The sequence below is a fragment of the Mesoplodon bidens genome, assembly GCF_964165515.1.
Source record: "Mesoplodon bidens genome assembly, chromosome: 2".
In the NCBI taxonomy this organism is placed as follows: Eukaryota; Metazoa; Chordata; class Mammalia; order Artiodactyla; family Ziphiidae; genus Mesoplodon; species Mesoplodon bidens.
Window position 1 is genome coordinate 141457897 of NC_138177.1, and position 20392 is coordinate 141478288.

At 47.5% G+C, this 20392-nt stretch overlaps 1 protein-coding gene across 2 annotated transcripts; it reads right to left on the reverse strand.

Moving 5' to 3' along the window:
* Positions 1 to 5664: 5664 nt before the first annotated feature.
* DIO1 (iodothyronine deiodinase 1) lies at positions 5665 to 20105 on the reverse strand. 2 transcript variants are annotated; one of them, XM_081224884.1, is made up of 4 exons: positions 19767 to 20105; positions 11781 to 11924; positions 8637 to 8802; positions 5665 to 6818 (listed from the first exon to the last, which is right to left on the reverse strand). In XM_081224884.1, exons 1-4 carry the CDS (start codon positions 20101 to 20103, stop codon positions 6674 to 6676), a joined length of 792 nt encoding a protein of 263 aa, XP_081081010.1. In that variant the 5' UTR covers positions 20104 to 20105; the 3' UTR covers positions 5665 to 6673. The 2 variants fall into 2 exon arrangements, with proteins under 2 accessions (XP_081081010.1, XP_081081011.1); XM_081224885.1 differs by having other exon boundaries at positions 8603 to 8802.
* Positions 20106 to 20392: the final 287 nt, after the last annotated feature.

Below are 20392 nucleotides of genomic sequence, written 5' to 3' on the forward strand. Positions count from 1 at the left end.
AAAAAAAGGCGGAGGAGGTGGAGCTGAAGGAGGAGCCAGGCAAGATACACCAGCGGAGGCTGCTGGAGGTACCGCATGGTGAAAGAAGGCGTCTTAGATAGCTCGTGCTGCCGTAAAAAATACCATAGACTGAGCAGCTTAACACACCTTTATTTTCTCACAGTTCTGGAGTCTGAAAGTCTAAGATCAGGGTGTCAGCATGGTGGATTTCTCGTGAGATGTCTCTTCCTGGCTTGTAGACGGCCACTATCTTGCCGTGTGCTCATATGACCTCTTCTTGGAGCAAATGCAGAGGGAGGGAGGGAGGGAAGGAGGGAGGGAGAGAGAGGGAAAGAGCACTTTCTGGTATCATTTTTTTTTGCATTATGCGGGCCTCTCACTGTTGTGGCCTCTCCCGTTGCGGAGCACGGGCTCCGGACGCACAGGCTCAGCGGCCATGGCTCACGGGCCCAGCCGCTCCGCGGCATGTGGGATCTTCCCAGACCAGGGCACGAACCCGTGTCCCCCGCATCGGCAGGCGGACTCGCAACCCCTGCGCCACCAGGGAAGCCCTCTGGTATCATTTTTAATGTTTATTTTATATTTGGCTGCATCTAGTCTCAGTTGCGGCACGTGGGATCTTTAATTGTGGCATGCGGGCTTCTCTCCTGTTGTGGCGCAGGCTCAGTAGTTGCGGTGCACAGCCTCTCTAGGTGTGACGTGCAGGCTCCAGAGCACGTGGGCTCTGTAGTTTTGGTGCCCAGGCTCCAGAGCATGTGGGCTCCGTAGTTGCAGCACGTGGGTTCTCCAGTTGTGACCCACGTGCTCAGTGGTTGCGGCATGTGGGATCTTAGTTCCCAGACCAGGAATCAAACCTGCGTCCCCTGCATTGGAAGGTGGATTCTCAACTACTAGACCACCAGGGAAGTCCCTCTGGTGTCTCTTCTTATAATGACTAATCCTATCATATCAGCCTCCCCCCACCACCCCATGAACTCATTTAACCTTGAATGAGTCCTGTCTCCAAATACAGTCACATTGGGGCTTAGGGCTTCAACGTATGAATGGGGGTCGGGGGAGGGCACAATTAAGTCCAGAGCAGGTGGTGAGAAGGCAGCTCACCTTGGCTCTATGAGCCCCATTGCAAAGGAAATAACGAGAGTTTTCAAGACAACCAATCTAAATCAAAGTTGCAGATTGCCCTAGCTTACATTTACTCTTTCTATATTATGTTTCAGCAAATAACAAGCCCTATTAAAAAAGAGCAATCAGAAAAGATCCAGAAGAGGATTGGTTTAGCTCAGGGTCTGTAGAAACAGAGCTTTAGAGAGGAATGGTTGTAAGAGTGATTTACTGAGGGAGTGCTCTCCAGAAGCAGAATAGGTCAGGGAAGAAAGTTAATCAAAGATGGCTTCAGCTGAAGTCTGGCCTCAGCCTGATGCCATAGGGAGCTCTGGAACATGAATGACACCAGAGAGGTATGCTCTCCAACTTGGAGGCAAGGGACCAGGCCTTTGTGCTCTCAAATCCATCAGTCATTGGCCATGGGCCACCCTCAGGGGAACATAGCCTCTCAGGCATTGTAGCTCCTGTCACTTAGAGCAATTCTCAGGAGAAAAGACACTTGTGAACCATTAGCGGCCAACACTCACAGCAGCTGGCAGATGGATGCACTGATGTGGAAAAGGGATCTGGGCAGAACACCAACAGCATCAATAGTAACAATAGTTCTCAAAGTGTGGTCCCTGGAACAGCAACCTCCTCCTCATCTGAGAACTTGTTAGAAATGCAAATTCCCTAGCCCAACGCCAGATCTATTGAATCAGAAACTCTAGGGGGGCGTGGGGGGAAACCCATGAATCCGTTTTAACAATCCCTCCAGGTGATTTTGGTGCATGTCAAAGTTTGAGAACCATTGTGCTATAGGGACCTATGACTAGAAACTATAAAACAAAAAGATGGGAGGGGGGCCCAGAAAAATAAGGCAGTTACAGGACACTTGTTGCAACAGAAATTACACAAAGAACACATCAAGAATGGAGACCCAATAGTTATCTCTCAAAAAGTCAAAAAGAGGGACGTCCCTGGTGGTCCAGTGTTAAGAATCCACCTTCCAGTTCAGGGGATGAGAGTTCAATCCCTGGTCAGGGAACTAAGATCCCACATGCTGCAGGGCAACTAAGCCCACGTGCTGCAAGTACTGAACCTGCCCGCTCTGGAGCCCATTCACCACAACTAGAGAGCCTACGTGCCACAACTACTGAGCCCGCATTCTCTAGAGCCCACGTGCCACAACTAGAGAGAAGCCTGCCCGCCACAACAAACAGCCGTGAGCCGCAACGAAAGATCCCGCATGATGCAACTAAGACCCAACACAGCCAAATAAATAAAGTAATTTTTTAAAAAAGACAGAGAGCTCAAAGAGGTGTGAAGATTTAAAGAAAAAGAAGACACAGAAGATGAAAATGGAGCTGGCAGAGCTGAGAAAAGAAATGAAAGAGAAAAATAAACTGTTTCAGAGGTGAAAGCCACATAAGAAGCAAAGGGATGATGATAATTGTAGCAGTCAGCATTGAGTTAGGAAAACTGAAATCAATCTAGATATATAGCTAAAGCTGGGAAGGAAATAATGCAGGCAATTTGTTGCAAAGTGTTGAAAAGGCTGGAAAAACAAACAGAAGATGAGAATGTAACCCAGAGCTGGAGCCCATGGGCCACACTCACTGTTGATCAGTGGAAGCACCATTACTGCCTCTGAACAGAAGCCACTCCACCACCATGGCTGGTGATCCCAAAGCAGCTACCATGCACAGTCTCCTGCAATCCCTACAGCCAGAGGTGGAGAAAATGACTTCTGCCTTCTGCCCACCTTTAATCTCCACCAGTGCTTCCCATTGGCAGAACCTAACCAGAATGCAGTGTTCAGGCTTCTACCTCCTGAAACCCAGAGGAGAGTGTGGAAGAGTAGGCAAGAGTGAGAACCAACAAGCCGTATCTGGAACAATAACAAACCCAACTTAAGAAGAATCGGATCAGAGGAAAAATTTTGAGAAAAATCACAACATGGAATTGAAAAGAACAAAGATTTTAAAAGTTATGGAGAAGATAATAGTTATGGAAGAAGAAAGGATACAACATACCCATAATTATAGTCCATGAGTAAGATAATAGGACAAAAGCAACAGAGGTGTTCAAGGCAACAAAAAATGTCCTTGAAATTAAAAAAAAAAAAGAAATCTTAAGATCAAAAGAGAATATTGTATTTACCTGAGTCCTTTAGGTCTACTATAACAAAAATAACATAGACTGGGTGGCCTATAGATGACAGAAACATTTCCTACAGTTCTGGCAGCTGGAAATCTGAGATCAGGGTGTCAGCAAGGTCAGGTGAGGGCCCTTTTACAGGGTTACAGACTTCTTGTATCCTCAGATGGTGGAAGAGGGCAAGCCAGCTCTAATCCCATTCCTGAAGACTCCAGCCTCATGACCTAATCACCTCCCAAAGGCCCCACCCCCTGACACTATCACATTGGGCTTTAAGATTTAGCATATGAATTCGGAGGGGACACAAACATTCAGACCACAGCAGTAAATTTTCACATAGAACAACCAACACTAGACTACGTCTTGGTGAAGTTACTGAACTTCAAATATGAAGAAAGAATCTGACAAGTTTCCAGGCAGAATAAAAGCAAGTAAGTGCCAGGGGATATAAATTAGGCTGGCCTCAGACTTTTCCTCTCATGACAGCTAAACAACAGTGGAACAATGTCCACAAATCTCTGAGGTAGAGACTGAAACATAAGAATCTGAAACCCAGCCAGATATCCTTCAGGCTTAAGGACAACAGCTGGTCGTTAGAAGCATGTAATACTTCAGGGAATACAGGATCCATGTGCCCTTCTTCAAAAAACTGCATACTTGAGACTTTCAATGATGTAATCTATATGGCCAATTGGATATCCTGGAATCGAACATCTAACAATGCTGGATAAAATATTTTAATACACCTTTTGAAGTTAATGGCTGAACTTAGCAGAAATAAAGTTTTCTGTGGCCAGGAACCAATTGAGAGCCTGACTCTGGGGAGTTGAACAAGCATTAAAGTCACTGGGTCACTCCGAGGGCATCTGCCAATTTCTGAGAGTCAGAGCCTGAGTTTCCTGGGCCTCCTGCCAGACACATAAGGCAATGTCTTGCATCAGCTAGAATGGGGTGTAGGCTCAGAGTCCCACATAAAGCCAGGTACCACAAAGGTCATCACCCTTAGAGAACAAGTGAACTAAAAAGGTAAACGCTCCCACTGAAAGCAGACCGGTATGGTATTTTGAAGAAGATTCTTCAAATCAGTTGAAGTTCTGAATGCAAACTGTACTCAGAGTGGGACAAGACATTTTAACAAGCTTCTTTTACTTCCTCTGGATAACAAGATCATTCTTGTTATCCAGACCCAGAGAGGTCACCTTCAAATAGAAAAGCCCTTTCTTGATCATGGATGAGAACTGAATTCAAACCTCTTGCAGTCTCCTGGGCAGGTTTTTTTCCCACCTTTGCCCATGTTGTTTAGCCCACTTGAATGCTCTTCTCCCTTCCCATACTCTTCAGGCTCCCATCCCAGATTATAGAAGTCCTAGGGATCCTTGAAGGCCAAGCCCAGAGGCTCCCACCCCCAAAAAGCTTTCCTAGACGCACCCAGCTCAGAGGGGTTGCTCTCTCCTCTGTGCTCTCTGAGCTTTAGTCTTCACTCTAACCCATCATAGTCCACCTTGAATTATGGTTATTGCAATGCATGTCCACTCCCATCCCCCCTGCCCTAGGAGGTTAAGCTGCTGGAGGACCAAAGCTGGACTTTGTCATCTTTGCATCATCACTCAGCACCCAGAAAAGAATCCGTGCTCAATTAATGTCTGAAGCATTACATTGAAGAGAATTGAATTGGAATGTTTGGGATCTATTTTAGCTTTCTGAAAACTTCTCAGTTCCAGCTACTATTATTTGTTTAAAACTGGGATATTTCTATGCACTTATAGACATGTATTGAAGGGGGCCCAAGGAGGCAGTTGTGGAACAATAATGATGGTGTTTTCTCCAAGTCAGGCACAGTTCTGAGTGCTTTACTTATGAATCCTCTGTGGGGTAGGCCCTATTGATACCCTGTTTTGTAACAGTTCAAGATACAAAAGCAGCTTAACCAAAGTCACACAGCCAGCAGGGAGCACAGCTAGGACTCTGGTTTGAAGTTAGAGATGGGGTTTGAATCTCAGCTTGTTACTTACTGGTTCTGAGACCTTCCACAAGTTACTTAACTCTGAGCCTTGGTTTCCTTATCTGTAAAACGGGGCTAATAATCTCCTCTTTGCAATATATAGAGATTAAATAAGACTACATATCTGAAAGTGCCTGTGCCTGATAGATGATTAACAACTATTTTTTAAGAAGTAAAATAATGACATTAATAATAACATGTAGCAACTAAGGCAGAGCCAAGGAGAATGTGTTTTCATGTTAGAAAAAATGCTTCCCAAGTCCATTCTATTATGTCATGTTGTGAACGTAATGTGACTCCAATATGGACATTCTCTGGCAAGGAGTTCACAAGACAAAACCATGTTAGACAGGTAACACATAGAGACTGAGTGTTCTTCCCTCCAAAGGAGGGCCTTCCAACATATGTTATTTTTGCTGATCAGATTACATTGGTCTATAATAAAAGCTAGAACAAGCTGACACACATTAGGAAAGACAGTGTAAAGATCACACTGAAGCCATCTAAAATAGCCTGATATTTTTTAATCATTCTGTATTAGCCTGCTGCATCTTAAAACATTTTCTTTCAAATCAAGTCACAGCTGTGTGTACTTTAGGCTGTGGCCATCATAAACAAATATGAGAAGAGGCAGAGTTAAAACAGATCAATATCAATGGTTCTCCATTAGTCTGATGTAATCGAACACAAATGACCATTAGGAGACTTGTGAAGAAATCAGAGAAGCAGAATTTCAGATACGAGCTTCTGCATAACTGAATGACAGCTCTGTAGTGCCTATGGTCTAGTTTGGTCAAGGTTATAATGTTTTCAGGAAGTCAGTCCTCCCCACAAGGGGCTCTTGGTAAGTGAAGATAGTAGAAGATTCCCGGGTATGGAGAGCCAGACTTCTATGAAATATATTCAAAGATGGTAAAGTGAGTACCCGCCTCTGCTACAGTAGAATTAAAGACATATTACCAGGGAAACTCACCTCTCATCACCCCCACCACTTTCTGGTTTAAATCTTTTGGCAAGGGAAGGGTTACCTTTTTTACTGTCTGCTCCCATTCCTACTCCTTTCTCTTTAAATTCCTCATCTCTCTCTAAACACCTGGAGTTATCCCCATGCTTAGTTCTAAAAACCAATTTAGTTATTAAATTACCAATTCCATAAATGGCAAATTTGGTAAAATGAAGTTACTTCATTTAAGGAATGCCATAGTGGAGTGGCTGGATGTTCAGAAGGAAGCCCAGGGAGCGCGCCTGCTCTCACGCTGAGACGTTGTGCAATGAACAAGGTCTCCACGGTGGGGGCAGTGTGGAGTTGTACCTTCTTTAACACTCAGCTCGCTTGCAGCTTCATTTTCTCATTGTAACCGTTGTTTGCTTGGATAAGAAAAATCTGGGCTAGTGATTCAGTTGGGGACACAGGTCAAGAGGTAAATGTCAGCTGGGATGGGGGGCAAGCCAAGCCTTGAGAAGACCTCTTGTTGAGCACCTAGAACTGGGGGATCTGTCCAGATTAACTGTGGAGCTTTTCCAGAACAGCACGAACTTCTTCTGGATGGTAGTTCCAAGGGCCAGGTTTACCCTGCAAGAAAAATGAGTCAGCATTTTCAGATTTCCACCTTGCAGGAATATGTAGGTCTGGAGCTTAACTGAGAAATCTGGGCCGGTGATATACATGTGGGAGTCGTCAGGATGGTGTAGTCAAGGCAGGCACCCATGAGGTGGTTGAGATCACCCATGTGGAGTGGCACCAACACTTAGTGGGAAGACTGGACAGAGAAGCAGGAGGAAAACCAGAGCAGGTAAAGTGAATAGTTTTAAAAGGAGAAAGGGGTCAATACAAATAAGCTTCTCTTCCACAGTCAGACCTTCAGACCAGCCTTATCTTCTTCTCCACCTCTCACATCAAGTTCTGCCCACTCTACATCAAACTACCTCTGCCTCTCCAGTCCCACAGCCCCAGTTCAGCCCTCTTCATCTTCTGTTTGGGCAGCTGCCACACCTCCCCCCACCCCCAGTCCTCAGCCCCTGCTCTCTCCAGTCCATTCTTCACCCAATAGGCCATGACCTTTCTAAAGTACGGATCTGATTGTGCCTCTCCCCTGCTCAAAACTCTTCAGTGGCTCTCTTTTGCCCTAAGATGTAGGCCAAACTCCTTGGTCCAGAATGAACCCTTTGTAACAGAAGTGCCCCCGATTCTCCATTCACACCCTTCCCTAACGTGTCTCAGTGCCTCTCCCCACCCTCTCCCCTATATTTGCAATGGTTTTCACTCACCATGTTCACGTGGCTGGCTTCAGTTGTCATCTCCTCTGAAAGGCCTACCTTTCCCCGACATTCAGAAAATTCATAGTCTGAGAGCCAAATCTGTCCTGATGTCTCACACCCTTTCATTTACATATTGTCTGTGCTGATTTTGTGCTATAACAGCAGAACTGAATCATTTCGACAGGGATTATTTGGCCCACAAAGTTGAAAATATTTACTATCTGATCCTTTACAGAAAAGCTTTGCTGATCCCTGTTCTGGAGTCTCACAGCGCTCGGGCCAAGTTAACGTTCTATTTGTGTCTTCCTTATCACCTCAACTGTGAGCAACTTGAAGTAAGATGTGGGCTATTTTAAATTTGTGTTAGTGTTTCCAGCGCTTTCCAGGGTAGGGACTTGGTACCTAGCTTGCCTCAATCGTGCCACTTTACTACCATGTCACAGGAGAGAGGAAAGGAAGGACCTGAATCCTCGTGCTGTGACCCTTAGCACCCTGAGGATTCATCTGCAGGTTGTTGCTTGTTTCACCTGTGTGAGTAGGGCCTGCCTGACCACGTGAACATGGTGAGTGAAAACAGTTGCACTGCGGCACGTTAGCGAAGCATGTGAATGGAGAATCGGGGGCGCTTCCATGACAAAGGGCAGAGGAGCATCCACATGGCTGGGCTTCATGTGCTTGCCAAGGCTTGAATCCCTTCAGCAGCTATAAAACTTAATTTCCATCCTCTCAGGGGAGGCTACCAGTGCCCACAGGGTTGGAGGCTGTGCTTACTCCGCTCACCCTCGCCAGGCTGGAAACATTGAAGGGTGGTGACACGATCACCAGAAAAGAAGCCTGGACGTAATGCCTGTCTAATTCCTGCTTCAGCATTTCCAGCTCCGAACTGCAGAGCTGGTTCTCTTCTGGCCTCTACACCCCCTTCCATATTCAGGCCTGTCTCAGGGATTAGCAGCTTCAAACCCCGCCACTCCTATCCCATCCCAGAGGATTTGGAATTGAAATCAGAGCCTGGGCAGTGTGGCCTTGGGCAAGGCAGTTTCCTTCTCTGAGCCCTGTCTTTGTCCTCGCCCTCCCTGGCGCCCTGCCCCAGGTCACCACCTTGTACAGGACCCTGCCGTCCTGGAGCACGTACAGCCTCTCAGGCAGCGCTGCGTAGAGCTGACTGCTCTGGTTTTTCATTGTGTCCACCACCACGGGGCACTGGGGGCTCCTGTCCAGCAGCAGGCGGGCTGCCCGCAGGCGGTCCTGGAGATGCTGGTGATTCTTGATGTCCACGTTGTTCTTAAAAGCCCAGCCATCTGTAAGAGAAAGGCCGGATAGCAGCCCCACAGGCATGGCAACTACTTCCTGCCGGCCAAATACACCCCCGCCACACACACTTTTAACTGAGGGTTGCAGATGGAGGACTTCTCGACTTTGGCACTATTGACAACTTGGGCTAGATAATTCTTTGATACGGGGGCTGTCCTGTGTGTTGTAAGGCATTGAGCATCATCTCTGGCCTCTACTCACTAGATGTCAGTAGCGTCCCCCTGCCTTCAATTGGTGACAACCAAAAATGTCTCATACATTACCAAATATCCCCTGCGGGATAAATATTACCCTCAGTTGAGAACCACTGCTGTAACACCACCTCCTCCAGGAAGCCTTCCCTGACACACCCAGCTGTGTGATATTGGGCAAGCTCTTTAAATTCTCAGTTTTCCCATCTGTTAATGGGATTAACAGAACCTACATTGCAGATGGCTGTGAGGCTTACATGAGAGAACAGTAAAGAATTCCCAGTACTCTGCCTGGTTCATAGTAGATGCTTGAAAGATATTGGTTTGTTTTGCCTGACTGCCCCCAAATAGCAGACAGGTGGGAAAGAAGCCAGTTTTCTTTTCTTTTCTTTTCTTTTTTTTTTTGCAGTTTTCATTCTATACTGCAGGTATTCTACTACTTTGCTCTGGAGATGCCCCATCCCCACCCCAAAACCAAACCCATTTAAGCTGCTTCACTTTAAATGGAAGGGGATTTTCAATTGGCCTAGTTTGCCGAGGTGCCCATCTGCCTACTTAAAGAGATGGTACTCATTAGCTAATGGGCCCACAGGTTGAAAAAATAACCATAAACTGCTACTGGCCTTGCCCTTCTACTTGGGTAGAAGGTTCTTTCAGAAGCCACGTGGCTTGCATTTATACTAATAGTTGCCTCCCAGGGTAATATAGGTTGCTGAAGTCCATCAGCAGAACTGGGCCCACCTGCTCCATGCTTCAGAGTCCTCTCTGCTCAGTACCCTTCCCCTAGGAAGCCCAGCTTTCAGGAGAAATTTCTCAGTGGCTTGAGGTAGACAGCCCTGGGTCCAGGAAAGGGTTAAACCTCCTCAGTCTGATTCCAGGACAATGGGGGAGGAGACAGATATCAGGACCAGAAACAATTTCTGGGAGAATCCAACCCCTTTTGTTGCAGTGGGCAATGTGTACTTTTAGAGATCAAAGCGGGATCCTCTACCATCTTATTACTCCAAGTGTGGTCCCTGGGCTAGCAGCCTCAGCACCACCTGGGGAGCTGAGTAAAAATGTCAAGTCTCAGGCCCCTCCGCAGCCCCACTGAGCCAGAATCTGCATCTTTATAAGATCACCAGGTGACTTAAGTGCACTTTAAAGACTGAGCAGTTCTGAGCCCACAGGTAAATCAGCTTTGGCAGCGCTTTGGCTATCAGCTATGAGAACATCAAGGCATCTCCTCTTCTCAACTGTGGAGACCACAGACACCTGTAGGTGCCCAAGTTCTCTTTCTTTAATTGATGGCAGCTGCTCTCCCAAAGGGTATTTAACAAAGAGACACATTGTGCTTGCCTTTGCTCTCCTGATACCTATGCTGTTTGTTTCGAATTTTATTTTGGAAATGTTCCAATATACATAAAAGTAGAGAGAACAGTTTAATGAACCTCCATGTACCTGTTACCCTATGCTAATATTTTAAGTTGCCCCAAAGCCTTACATGAGGATAGAAACGGCCAGCTAAATGAACACAGTATTAGGTTGAAAGCAGTTCTCCAACCTCTGGGTGCATATGAATTAAGATGCAGTGGGCCTAGGGTGGGGCCCTGCAATATGCATTTTCAACAAGCAACCCAGATGGATCAGACATGAGGGATGTAAGGACCACACAGGGGAAAGGGCTGCTGGACCAGCTTTGCTGAAAACTAATCAATAGCAATCTCTACACTTACAACACATGGATAAGCCAGCAAGGCTAATACTGGCCTAAATGCTCACTTATTCACCAACTTTTACTGAGCACTGACTCTGTGACTTTTACTGTGCCAGGTGCTGGGTGACAGATGATCAAAACAGCCTCTGATCTGGTGGGGAGATGGGTGAGTAAATGACTCGTCCCACTCAGCCACATGAGCCTTCTTGCCTTCTCCCATCTCTGGGTTTGAGACTTGGGCCAAACTCATGTGTTCAGTCCCCATGAAAATCAGGGAGACAGGGATGTGTCTGACCATCTTATAAAGTTCAAGGGGCTTAGACCAAGCTGTAGAAGTTTCAGGAAGGGACATGTCTGCCCATTGTAAGGAAGGACTTTCTCACAAACAGAGCTGTGCAGCAAAGGAACAAGATTTCCCATGAGGTAATGAAGATGAGTCATCACCTATTAGGGGCTGAAGAAAGGATCCCAGCCCCAGGTAAAAGCTGGCCCAGAGCAGTGGTTCTCAAAGTGAGGTCCCCAATCCACAGCTTCAGTGTCACCCGGAGCTGGTTAGAAATGGAAATTCCCAGGCCCCACCCCAGATCTAACTCAAACTCTGGGGTGGGGTCCAGAAGTCTGCTTTAACAAGCCCTCCAGGTGCTTCTGGTGCTCACTAACACTTGGGAACCACTGTCTGAGATAAACCACAAAGTCTCTTTGAGCTTGGAGAGTCTTGGAATGGATTTCACAGATTGCTATAGAGCCGCCATTTCACTTGTGACATTTCAGGTCTAAATTCCTTGTGATTGTGCTCATAGTAGCTCCTCTCCCTTGATTTCCCTATCTATCCATTCAGAATGTTAGATGCTCTCCCAGCTAGACCTGTCACTCCAGGTTTTCTGCTCTGCGTGCCTAGTTGAGAGCACAGACTGTGGAGTTAGCGAGTGGTGCGTAAACCTAGCAGGGACTGGGAGATGGTAGGTCCTCAACAAATAGCGGCTCTTTCTCTCTCTCCTCCTCTTCTCCCTACCCCCAACCTTGAGCAAAGGGGGGAGAGACAGAGGAAAGAGGTAGAGGCAGGAAATCTTTTTTTTACCTGATGCATGTGCTTCTTCAATGTAAATGATGAGAAAATCTGCTATGGAACTAAAATCTTCAATAAGTCTCTTGAATTGGTCAAACTTGAAAATAAATGAAGGTCAGGTGCAACTTCCAAAATTCAGCACCAATGGCCTGTTGCCTGAAACAAATAGAACCATGATCAACCAATAATCGACACAGCATTTCTTTTGCAAGCACCATCTTCACTCCTGCTTTCATTCTATTCCCTTTATTTCCCCTCTAAGATGGAGCCAGGGCACAGTGCAGGATGGAAGCCTAGGGTGCGTGATTTAGCAGAGGCTGGAGCCAGTTTCCTCCTCTCCAAAATGAGGGGATTCTATCAGGTGGTCTCAGCAGACCACCTGCACTCACTGGGTGGTAATTAAAATAATGACAAGGACAGTCCCCTTCATGCAGTTTATAAGGCAGGCACACATCTATTCTCTCATTGATGTAATTAGTGTACTACAAGGTGGGTGATTTTTTCCCCCTGGTTTGTAGGCTGGCTCCATGTCACACAGCAGGTCAATGATGGAGTTAAAATTAACATTGTGGCTTCTAGATTCTCAATTTGGCGCTCTTTCCATTCAAAGCACCTCAGTTTCCTCACCCACAAATGGATATAATACCAATACTTAACCTTATAGGATTGTTCTAAGGATTAAATAAGTTAAAACAGAAAAGGGCTTAAAATGATGCCTGCCCATAGTAGGTGCTCAATAAATGTAAGCTCTTATGTTCTTAGCTCTCATCTCCTCCCTGTGAAGTGGGGAGCAGTGGAGGAGACTCCACAAAGGGGAGTGAAGCGTGGGGACTGGCCACATTAATTGGCTGGGCCAGGGCAAAATGAAAATGCAGAGTCCCTTATTCAAAAAGTGGGAGAAAGTGCCATTAAATACATTAAAATATAAAGTTTTCTTGTGCAGTATCTTTCTTGCCCTGGCATGCTGCTTTTTAGTTGCTGTTTAATGTCATGCTCCCCTGGACACAGGGATATTCATAGGGCGAATGCAGACTCTCACAGTCACCCAGGTGCCCCCAAACTCTGTGCACATGTGTATGTGTGCTTGTGGCTGCTGGCTACCAGCTTTCCTTTCTCTCCGGCCACCAGACCAATACACCATGCCCCAGCCAGGAGCACAGAAACTGAGCCAGACATATCATCTTCCTACCTGCCATCACCCCAACCCACAGACTATTGCAGCCTCCATGCAGGGACATGCTAGGTACCTTGATGAGGGGAGAGGGGGCAAAAAGCTTCTCCCACCAAGTCACCCCCAGTCACTTGCCAAGTTGCTTCATGGCACTGTCAGCCCAGGCTGGGGATGACCACCTCCACGCCCTAGTATGAGATGTGGTGGGATGCCCACACCTGACCCTAACCTTTCCCATACCTTGGCCCAGGCCCTCTCTGGGGCCAGAAGGTGGTAGCAGTCACTGGGTGGGAGCAGGAATGAGGCCGGATAGGCTGGGGCACTGGGAGTGGAGGAGTGGGCCTTAGAGAACATGTTGGGGGCAGGGAGGCTGTGGGAAGCAGGAACCTGTGTGAGCCAAGGCTCCAAGTCCCCAGGGCGTGTTCCACTGCGGAAAAGTCTTCTCTTACAAAATGCAAATTAAAGATAAAGCTATTGGACTTCCCTGGTGGCGCAGTCGTTAAGAATCCGCCTGCCAATGCAGGGGACACGGGTTTGAGCCCTGGTCCGGGAAGATCCCACATGCTGCGGAGCAACTAAGCCCGTGCGCCACAACTACTGAGCCCGTGGGCCACAACTACTGAGCCCATGAGCCACAACTACTGAAGCCTGCGCACCTAGATCCCCTGCTCCGCAACGAGAGAAGCCACCGCAATGAGAAGCCTGTGTACCGCAACGAAGAGCAGCCCCCACTCGCCGCAACTAGAGAAAGCCCGCACACAGCAACAAAGACCCCACACAGCCAAAAATAAATGAATAATAAATACATACATACATACATACATACATACATTAAAAAAAAAAAAAGAAAAGATAAAGCTATTAAGAATTTCGAGCCAGCTACCGCAGAGCATTCAGCCCAAGCTCAGGGCCCTTCTGAACATGGCACCTTGTATGATTCACTGGTCCCGCGCCCATGACGTCAGCCCTGGCGGGAGTCTTCTGTAACTCCCCCAGCCTAGACTGGGGGTGACTCTAGGGAGCTGGTAGCACCCTGTGGCTCCTTACGGCCAGAGCTGACATCGCTGAGCCCTTACCGTGCACCTGTTAGATAGAGCATGGCAGGGCCCGCACTGTGACACGGCCGGTTTGTGTCTGTGTCCCCCAGGCTACTCACTGCACCTGAGGGTAGGGCCTGTTCCTCATCTTCCTCCTATCCCCAACATCAAGCACACTCTCGTTCCATTACAAGCATTTATTCAGGGCCCATAATGTGCAAGGTTCTCTGCCACACACCGGGGATTCAGCAGAGAGCAAGAGCAGCAGGTCTCTGCCTGCATGCAGCTGGAGTTCTGTTTAATGGGGAGACAGGCAGGAAGCAAGCAAATGCGTCAATGAAGTAATTTCAAGTTGTGACAAGTGTCACAAAACAGACTATAAAGGAGTGACCTCCTTGAAGACAGGTGGGTCGGGGGAGGCCTCTGAGGAGATGCCATTTATCCTGAGAAACAGGAAAGAGCCAGCTACACATGGGCAAAGGGAGGAGAAGAGCATTCCAGGCAAAGGGGCTCCACGTCCAAAGGCCCAAAGAGGGACAGAGCTTGGTGTGTTCAAGGGCCTGCGAGGCCACTGTGACTGGAACCAGGCCAGGGGCGATGAGAGACAAGACTGGAGAGGTAGGTATGGGCCAAAGCAGGCAGGCTCTCCTATGCCTTGTATAGAATCTGGATTTTCTTCCAGGTACAAGGGGACATCATGGAGATAAAGCAAGGATGGTGGATATTTGTTGCAATTTTGGCTGCTCAGTCTCTAGCCCTCCTTCCTCCTTGGAATTCCCTATTTTGTGTACTATTGTTGGGGGAGTGTGCCCAGCCTTGCTCTGTAGAAGGCAGGGGGGCCAGGTCCATTCTCGCTCCCAGCAGTCACGGCACAGGCAGTGACCCAGGCTGATTGGACTCTCTCACATAGCTCTTTGATTCTGGAGTTATTGAGGTGGTAGAATTCATCCACGGCCCAGTGGTAGTGCCCTGTCAGGGATGGCGCAGTCCTATAGTGGTGACGAATTCCCATGGCAATCACAGTGACAGCAGGTTCCAGGCCCGACTGTTGATGCTAAAGGATGGTCCAGGCCCAGTGCTCCAGCTGTGGTTGATTCTGGGGAGCCTGCAACGTCTTTCTAATACACTTTGTACGTGTGTAAACGTGTATGGCTAAGAAAATCAGAGTGAGCTTCTGTTGCTTGCAAGGCAGAACTCTGACTGCTACAGTAGGCTGTGAGATGAAAAATGATCAGCTTACACTTGAAGATCACTCTGGTTGCTCAGTGGCAAAAGGACTGAGGGTGAGAATGGAGGCAGTTAAGGGGAGTTGGTGGAATCCACATGAGAAATAATGGGAGTCTGGGCTAGTTTGTGTGCAGTGGGGAAGGGGAAAAGGTAGAAGTGACAGGACTTGTTGATGGATGGGGAGTAGAGGGCATCTTAACTTACTTGTGGTTTATTGGGTTAGTTATTCCCTCACCTCGTTCTGCAAAGGATTTGAAGCAGCTTATACATATAATAAATAAAATTAGTTATTTATACATATGATAATAAAATATCAAATAAAAATTTTAAAAAACCATGGCCCCCTGGGAGGCACAGAACAGGTCTCATGCATTCATTATAACTGAGCTAATATTTGACTCTGAGTTTCCAGGTGGCCAAGGAAAAGGAGAAACATGATTGCTTATATATTCCTCATTTTTCAGTACCTGAGGAGGAAGCAGGCCAGTTTCTCTGGAGATACAAAGTTCTCCTTGTCCTTGTCTCACAGATTTCCTCATAGGAGGCCCTAGGAGGCATTGAGAGGGCCTCAGTTGGTTGCATCCTCACCCATGTGAAGGGTTTGCCCAGGTCACAGCAGGAGAGGCTCAGAGGCCAGTCATGGCCAAGTGGCTGGCCACTGGCCTCCAGTGACCCCAGGGAGTCACCCTTCAGATAAGAACAGAGGAGATTTAAGGTCAGGACCAGTGCAAAATATGAGCTGTCTGGAATTTTGTTCTTAATTGGATAAAAAAATTTCAACATCCACTGGTTAGGACACTGGAAGAAACAGAGCCATTTGTTTAATTATTTATAGTGTGTCTGGGTGCAGTGACCAGTATTGAGGGCAAAGTTTAAACTTAGTTCCCTGCTTTCCTGGTAGCAGAGAGAGGAAGGATGGGCACAAGTGGGTGGCTGTACAGGGGGCTGGCACCCTGCCCATGTCCACAGGCCACAGTGCAGAGGACACCAGTTCAAGAACATCAGGCAAGACTGTCAAGTCCAGCTTGTTTGTATAAGTGGGACAACAGCTCTGTGGTAGCACTAGACTCGAACCCACCATTGGTTAACTTACTGGTTGACCCCCAAACCAGTAAATCAACTCTCTACGCCAGGCTCTCTCAGCAGAGAAAGCTAGTTTATAGTTGACCCCTCATAAGTATACCTGGAGAGATTTTAGAAGATTTTAAATGGGGGCTGAAATAAGTCCTGTCTTGGAACTGCTAGGTTCCAAGAAAAGGAATCATCCGGACTTGCCTTCTACCCCAACATGCCAGTTAATCAATGTTTTGCGGTACATGTGTGTCTGAGAGTGTGTGTATATCTTGTGTGTGCACGTACATGCAGAGGATAAGAGGTGGCTGGGAGTTTCTCTGAGCCTCTGTTGGTTTATCCAACCACAGAACGTACACTAGCTGAGAGTCATAAGGTTCAAGTCTGGTTCTCACTCTACAAGAACTCTCTGTGTGACTCTGAGCAAGTCCTTTACCTTCCTGGGCCTTTGCATCTGAAAAATGTAAAGGTTGCTTTAGATTATCTGTAAAGAGTTTTCCAGACTTTCCAGTCTGTGGCTCTAAAATGAGTTCATATTCATACCTAAAGCATACAACAGAGCTTTTTAGTGAACTGGTGGGTTTCCAAAACACTTACAGAATGTCTTTCTAATAAGCAGAACTGATCATGTTAACTTCCTGCTTGAAAATCTTTCTAGAACTCACCAATACAGGATAAAGGATACCCTCTCTGCTAAGACACATGAGGTCCCACAAGCTCTGATCCCTGATGATGTCTCCAGCTTCATTCTTCACCCCTTCATACCTCACACACCCCACTTCTGCCAAACTGACTGAAGCCCCTCCACATGTCAGACCTCTGCTGCTCCTCCCCTCTGTGCTGCTCTGGTCACCACTCTCCTCTTCCTCACCCACCTCAAGGCTTCGGTCCCTAGACCATCAGCTCACCATCCTCTTCTCCAGGAAAACTTCCCCTGGCCACCTTCCTACCCCACCCGACTCCTCCCAGAACTGCTGGGTTCCCTCTCCCACTCCATCATCTCCCTCTGTGAGTTATGAGATCTTCCAGTTGTGTTGATTTCTGTGTCGTCAGTATCTATTATTTCAGGGGACTCTGGGCCAATGTGCTGAAAGCCAACTCTATTTTATAAATAGAGTTTTCTTTTGTCTCTCAGACTCCTTCTCTCTCCATCTTCAGTTTCATGTGTAGCAGCAGGGAGCAGAGACAAATAGAACAGTCTTTAAAACGTACACTGGCTCACTGGAAAGTAAACAGTTAAAATAAGCAAGTGACTGCTGTGAATTGGCCGTGAGGCAAGTTGGCTTTCAAGGAACTGACCACTAGACCATCAAAAGTCAGCAAATCGGCCTGGTTCTATCACAGTGCTTGGCACGAGGTAGACGCACAGTAAAGATTAGCTATGATTCTCATTGCTCTTATTATCAGCGGTCACTTAGTGGATGTTTATTGAATAAATAGAGGTCATTTCAGCACAATGGTTTAAAGTCATGAGCAAAAAACTCTTCCCCTTCCGTCTGATGGAAACACTCTTTTCAAGCTATAAAAATCGTACTCATTCTTCAAGGCCTAACTCCAAAGCCACTTCCTCCAGGAAATCTTCCAAGCCCTGTAGGCAAAGATCATACCTTTGTCTGCCCGCCTCATGGAACTGTACGGATTTGTTTATTACATCTGTCTGTTCCATGGAACTATACATTCCTCAAGCAAATCAGCAAGCTCTTTCCTAGCTCTGAGTCCCTGGCATCTAGCTAAGGGTCTGGCTCATAGGGAGTACTCACAAATGTCTGTTGAGGTGTATTGAAAAAACAGGGTGAAGAAGCCCTGATTCTGGGTCTGACTTGGTCTCTCACTGGCCCTGCTTTGCTCTCAGTTTCCTCCATTTCCGTTTTAAAATGAAAACATTGGATCAGATCAGCATTTCCCAGAGGTTGTTCTCTGGAACCAATAGGATGATGATAAGATTTTCCTCTGGTGGAGAGTGGGGAGTTGTATGTGTATGTTAGGAAATTTAGTCAGTGCTGTGTTAAAGTTTTTTCAAGTTTTGTTTGTTTTTAAGCTTCAGGGTGCCTTGGAGCCTTTTATATGTTCATGTGCACGATGAACTTCCAGGAGGAGAGTATAGTATGCATTGTTTCCCAAACTGTTTTGACCAGGGAACTCTATGTAGTAAAGCACATGTGTGGGATTTGGGTTCCAAAACACACGCTTTGAAAATCACTAGATTAGCCAGCTGCCTCAGGGACCTTCTCTACTCTGCTGTGTCTATACCCTGGGAATTCAGAGATGAATCAGACACAGCCCTGTCCCAAGCCTCCCCACTGGGCAGAAGGATGACACTTGAGCTTCGGTAGCCAGGTGCTGGGTAGGAAGGATCGATGTCCAGGAGAGGTGCAGGCAGAGATCCATGAGTTCAGAAGGGAGGGAGAGCGGGCCTCAGTGTAGGGATCTGAGCTGGCTTCACAGAGGGAGGCACGAGAGCAGGACCCTGATGATGAGGAATGTTGGTGACAGAGGGGAAGGGCCAACAACATCAGCAAAGGCAAAGAGAAGGGAAACACGAGGGATGTACAAGAACCAGCAGTTCATCTGGAGGCAGTGGGCCTGAGGGGAAGCCTGCAGGTGAAGTTGGGAAGAAAAACTGGAGTCAGATCAGGGAGGACCTTCAGCACAGGGCTGAGCCTGGGTTTCATCCCAAATGCAGATTGGGTTGGTGAGCTGGGGTACCAGTCATCCAGGGATGCGCTTGTGGAAGGGGAATCTGGCAGCCATCCACATGTTCGGCGGGAAGAGAGGGCAAGACGGGGAGGAGGAAGGACAAAAAGAGAAAACTGACCAGAGAGGCCTTTAAGAACCCAAATAGAGCTGGTTTGCCTGGAAGAGAGAGAGAGAGAGAGAGAGAGAGAGAGAGAGAATCTTCAACAAATATTTACTGAGCGACTACCATGAGCCAGCAGCAGCCAGGGGGACCCAATAGTGAGTGAGAGGCATGATCTCCACCTGCACAGAGCTTGCAGGCTAGTGAAGGGGACAGACATTAATCAGATACCCACACATAATTACAAACCACAATGAGTGTGATAAAGAAAAGTTTAGAATGTTAAACATAGAAGAGGGAGTAACCTAGTCCAGGGGACCGGGGTTTGGCTTGTCTCAGGAAGTGTCACTGAGCAAGAGTAGGAAGGATGAACAGGAGTGGACCAGGTGTGGGGGTGGGGGTAGGGTGGGGCGGCAGTGAAGAGCATCCCAGGCAGAGTGACTGTGCAGTAAGAGAGGTGCTGAAGGAGCTGACAGCCAGTGTGGCTGGTTTGCGGTTTGATTGCCTGGGAAGGGGACGATGCCACTTAGAAGAACAGAACCCAGGAGAGGTGCTAGTTTCAGGAAGTGGGAAGAGGACAAGAAGCCAAAAAAGGAGCAGCTGGATTAGTAGCATTCAGACTTTCCAACCCACCTGCCCACCCCCATCAAGCACCCCCATCCAAGCACCTCTCAAGCTTGGACCAGCCTCCTGACCTTGCATGAAGTCCCAGATGTTGCACCTCTGTCCTGACAGGCGGACCACGGGGCAGTTTGGGGCTAGACCCCCTTGCTCTGTCATGTCCTCCAGTCGCTGCCAACGGACCTTCAGGATGAACCAGAAATACTGGGCACTGAAGAAAGTGGGGATCCAGTTTTCATAGGAGAAGTGGGGATTCTTGGCCATGCCAGTCTTCTCACTCATGGCCAGGATGTTCTGCTTGACTCTCCCGGGAAACAGTGTCAGCAGCACTTTGCCCATGGCCACGTGCAGGCCCACCTGAAAGAGCACCCAGAGCCTCTTCAGCCACAGCCCTGGCGGGGGCAGCCCCATTATGGCAGAGCCAGAGCCGGCTCTGAGGCCGGTGGGCAGAGTGGAAACCGCCGGGCCACAAGGGGTGGAGCTGAACAAAGGTGCAGGGTAGCAGCAGCCAACCCGGACATGAAGAAGGTGCCAGGACAGAAGGTGTTTGCCTTCCTGTCAGTGGAATGGAAAATTCCTAGCCAGGTGCTAAAGGTCTGTTCTAATGATCATTTCTGATTCTTTGCCTTAGGCTTTGAGAGATACTTGGACTGGGAAACTTCAGATCTTAAATTCTCCCTCTGATAAATTTTAAAAACAA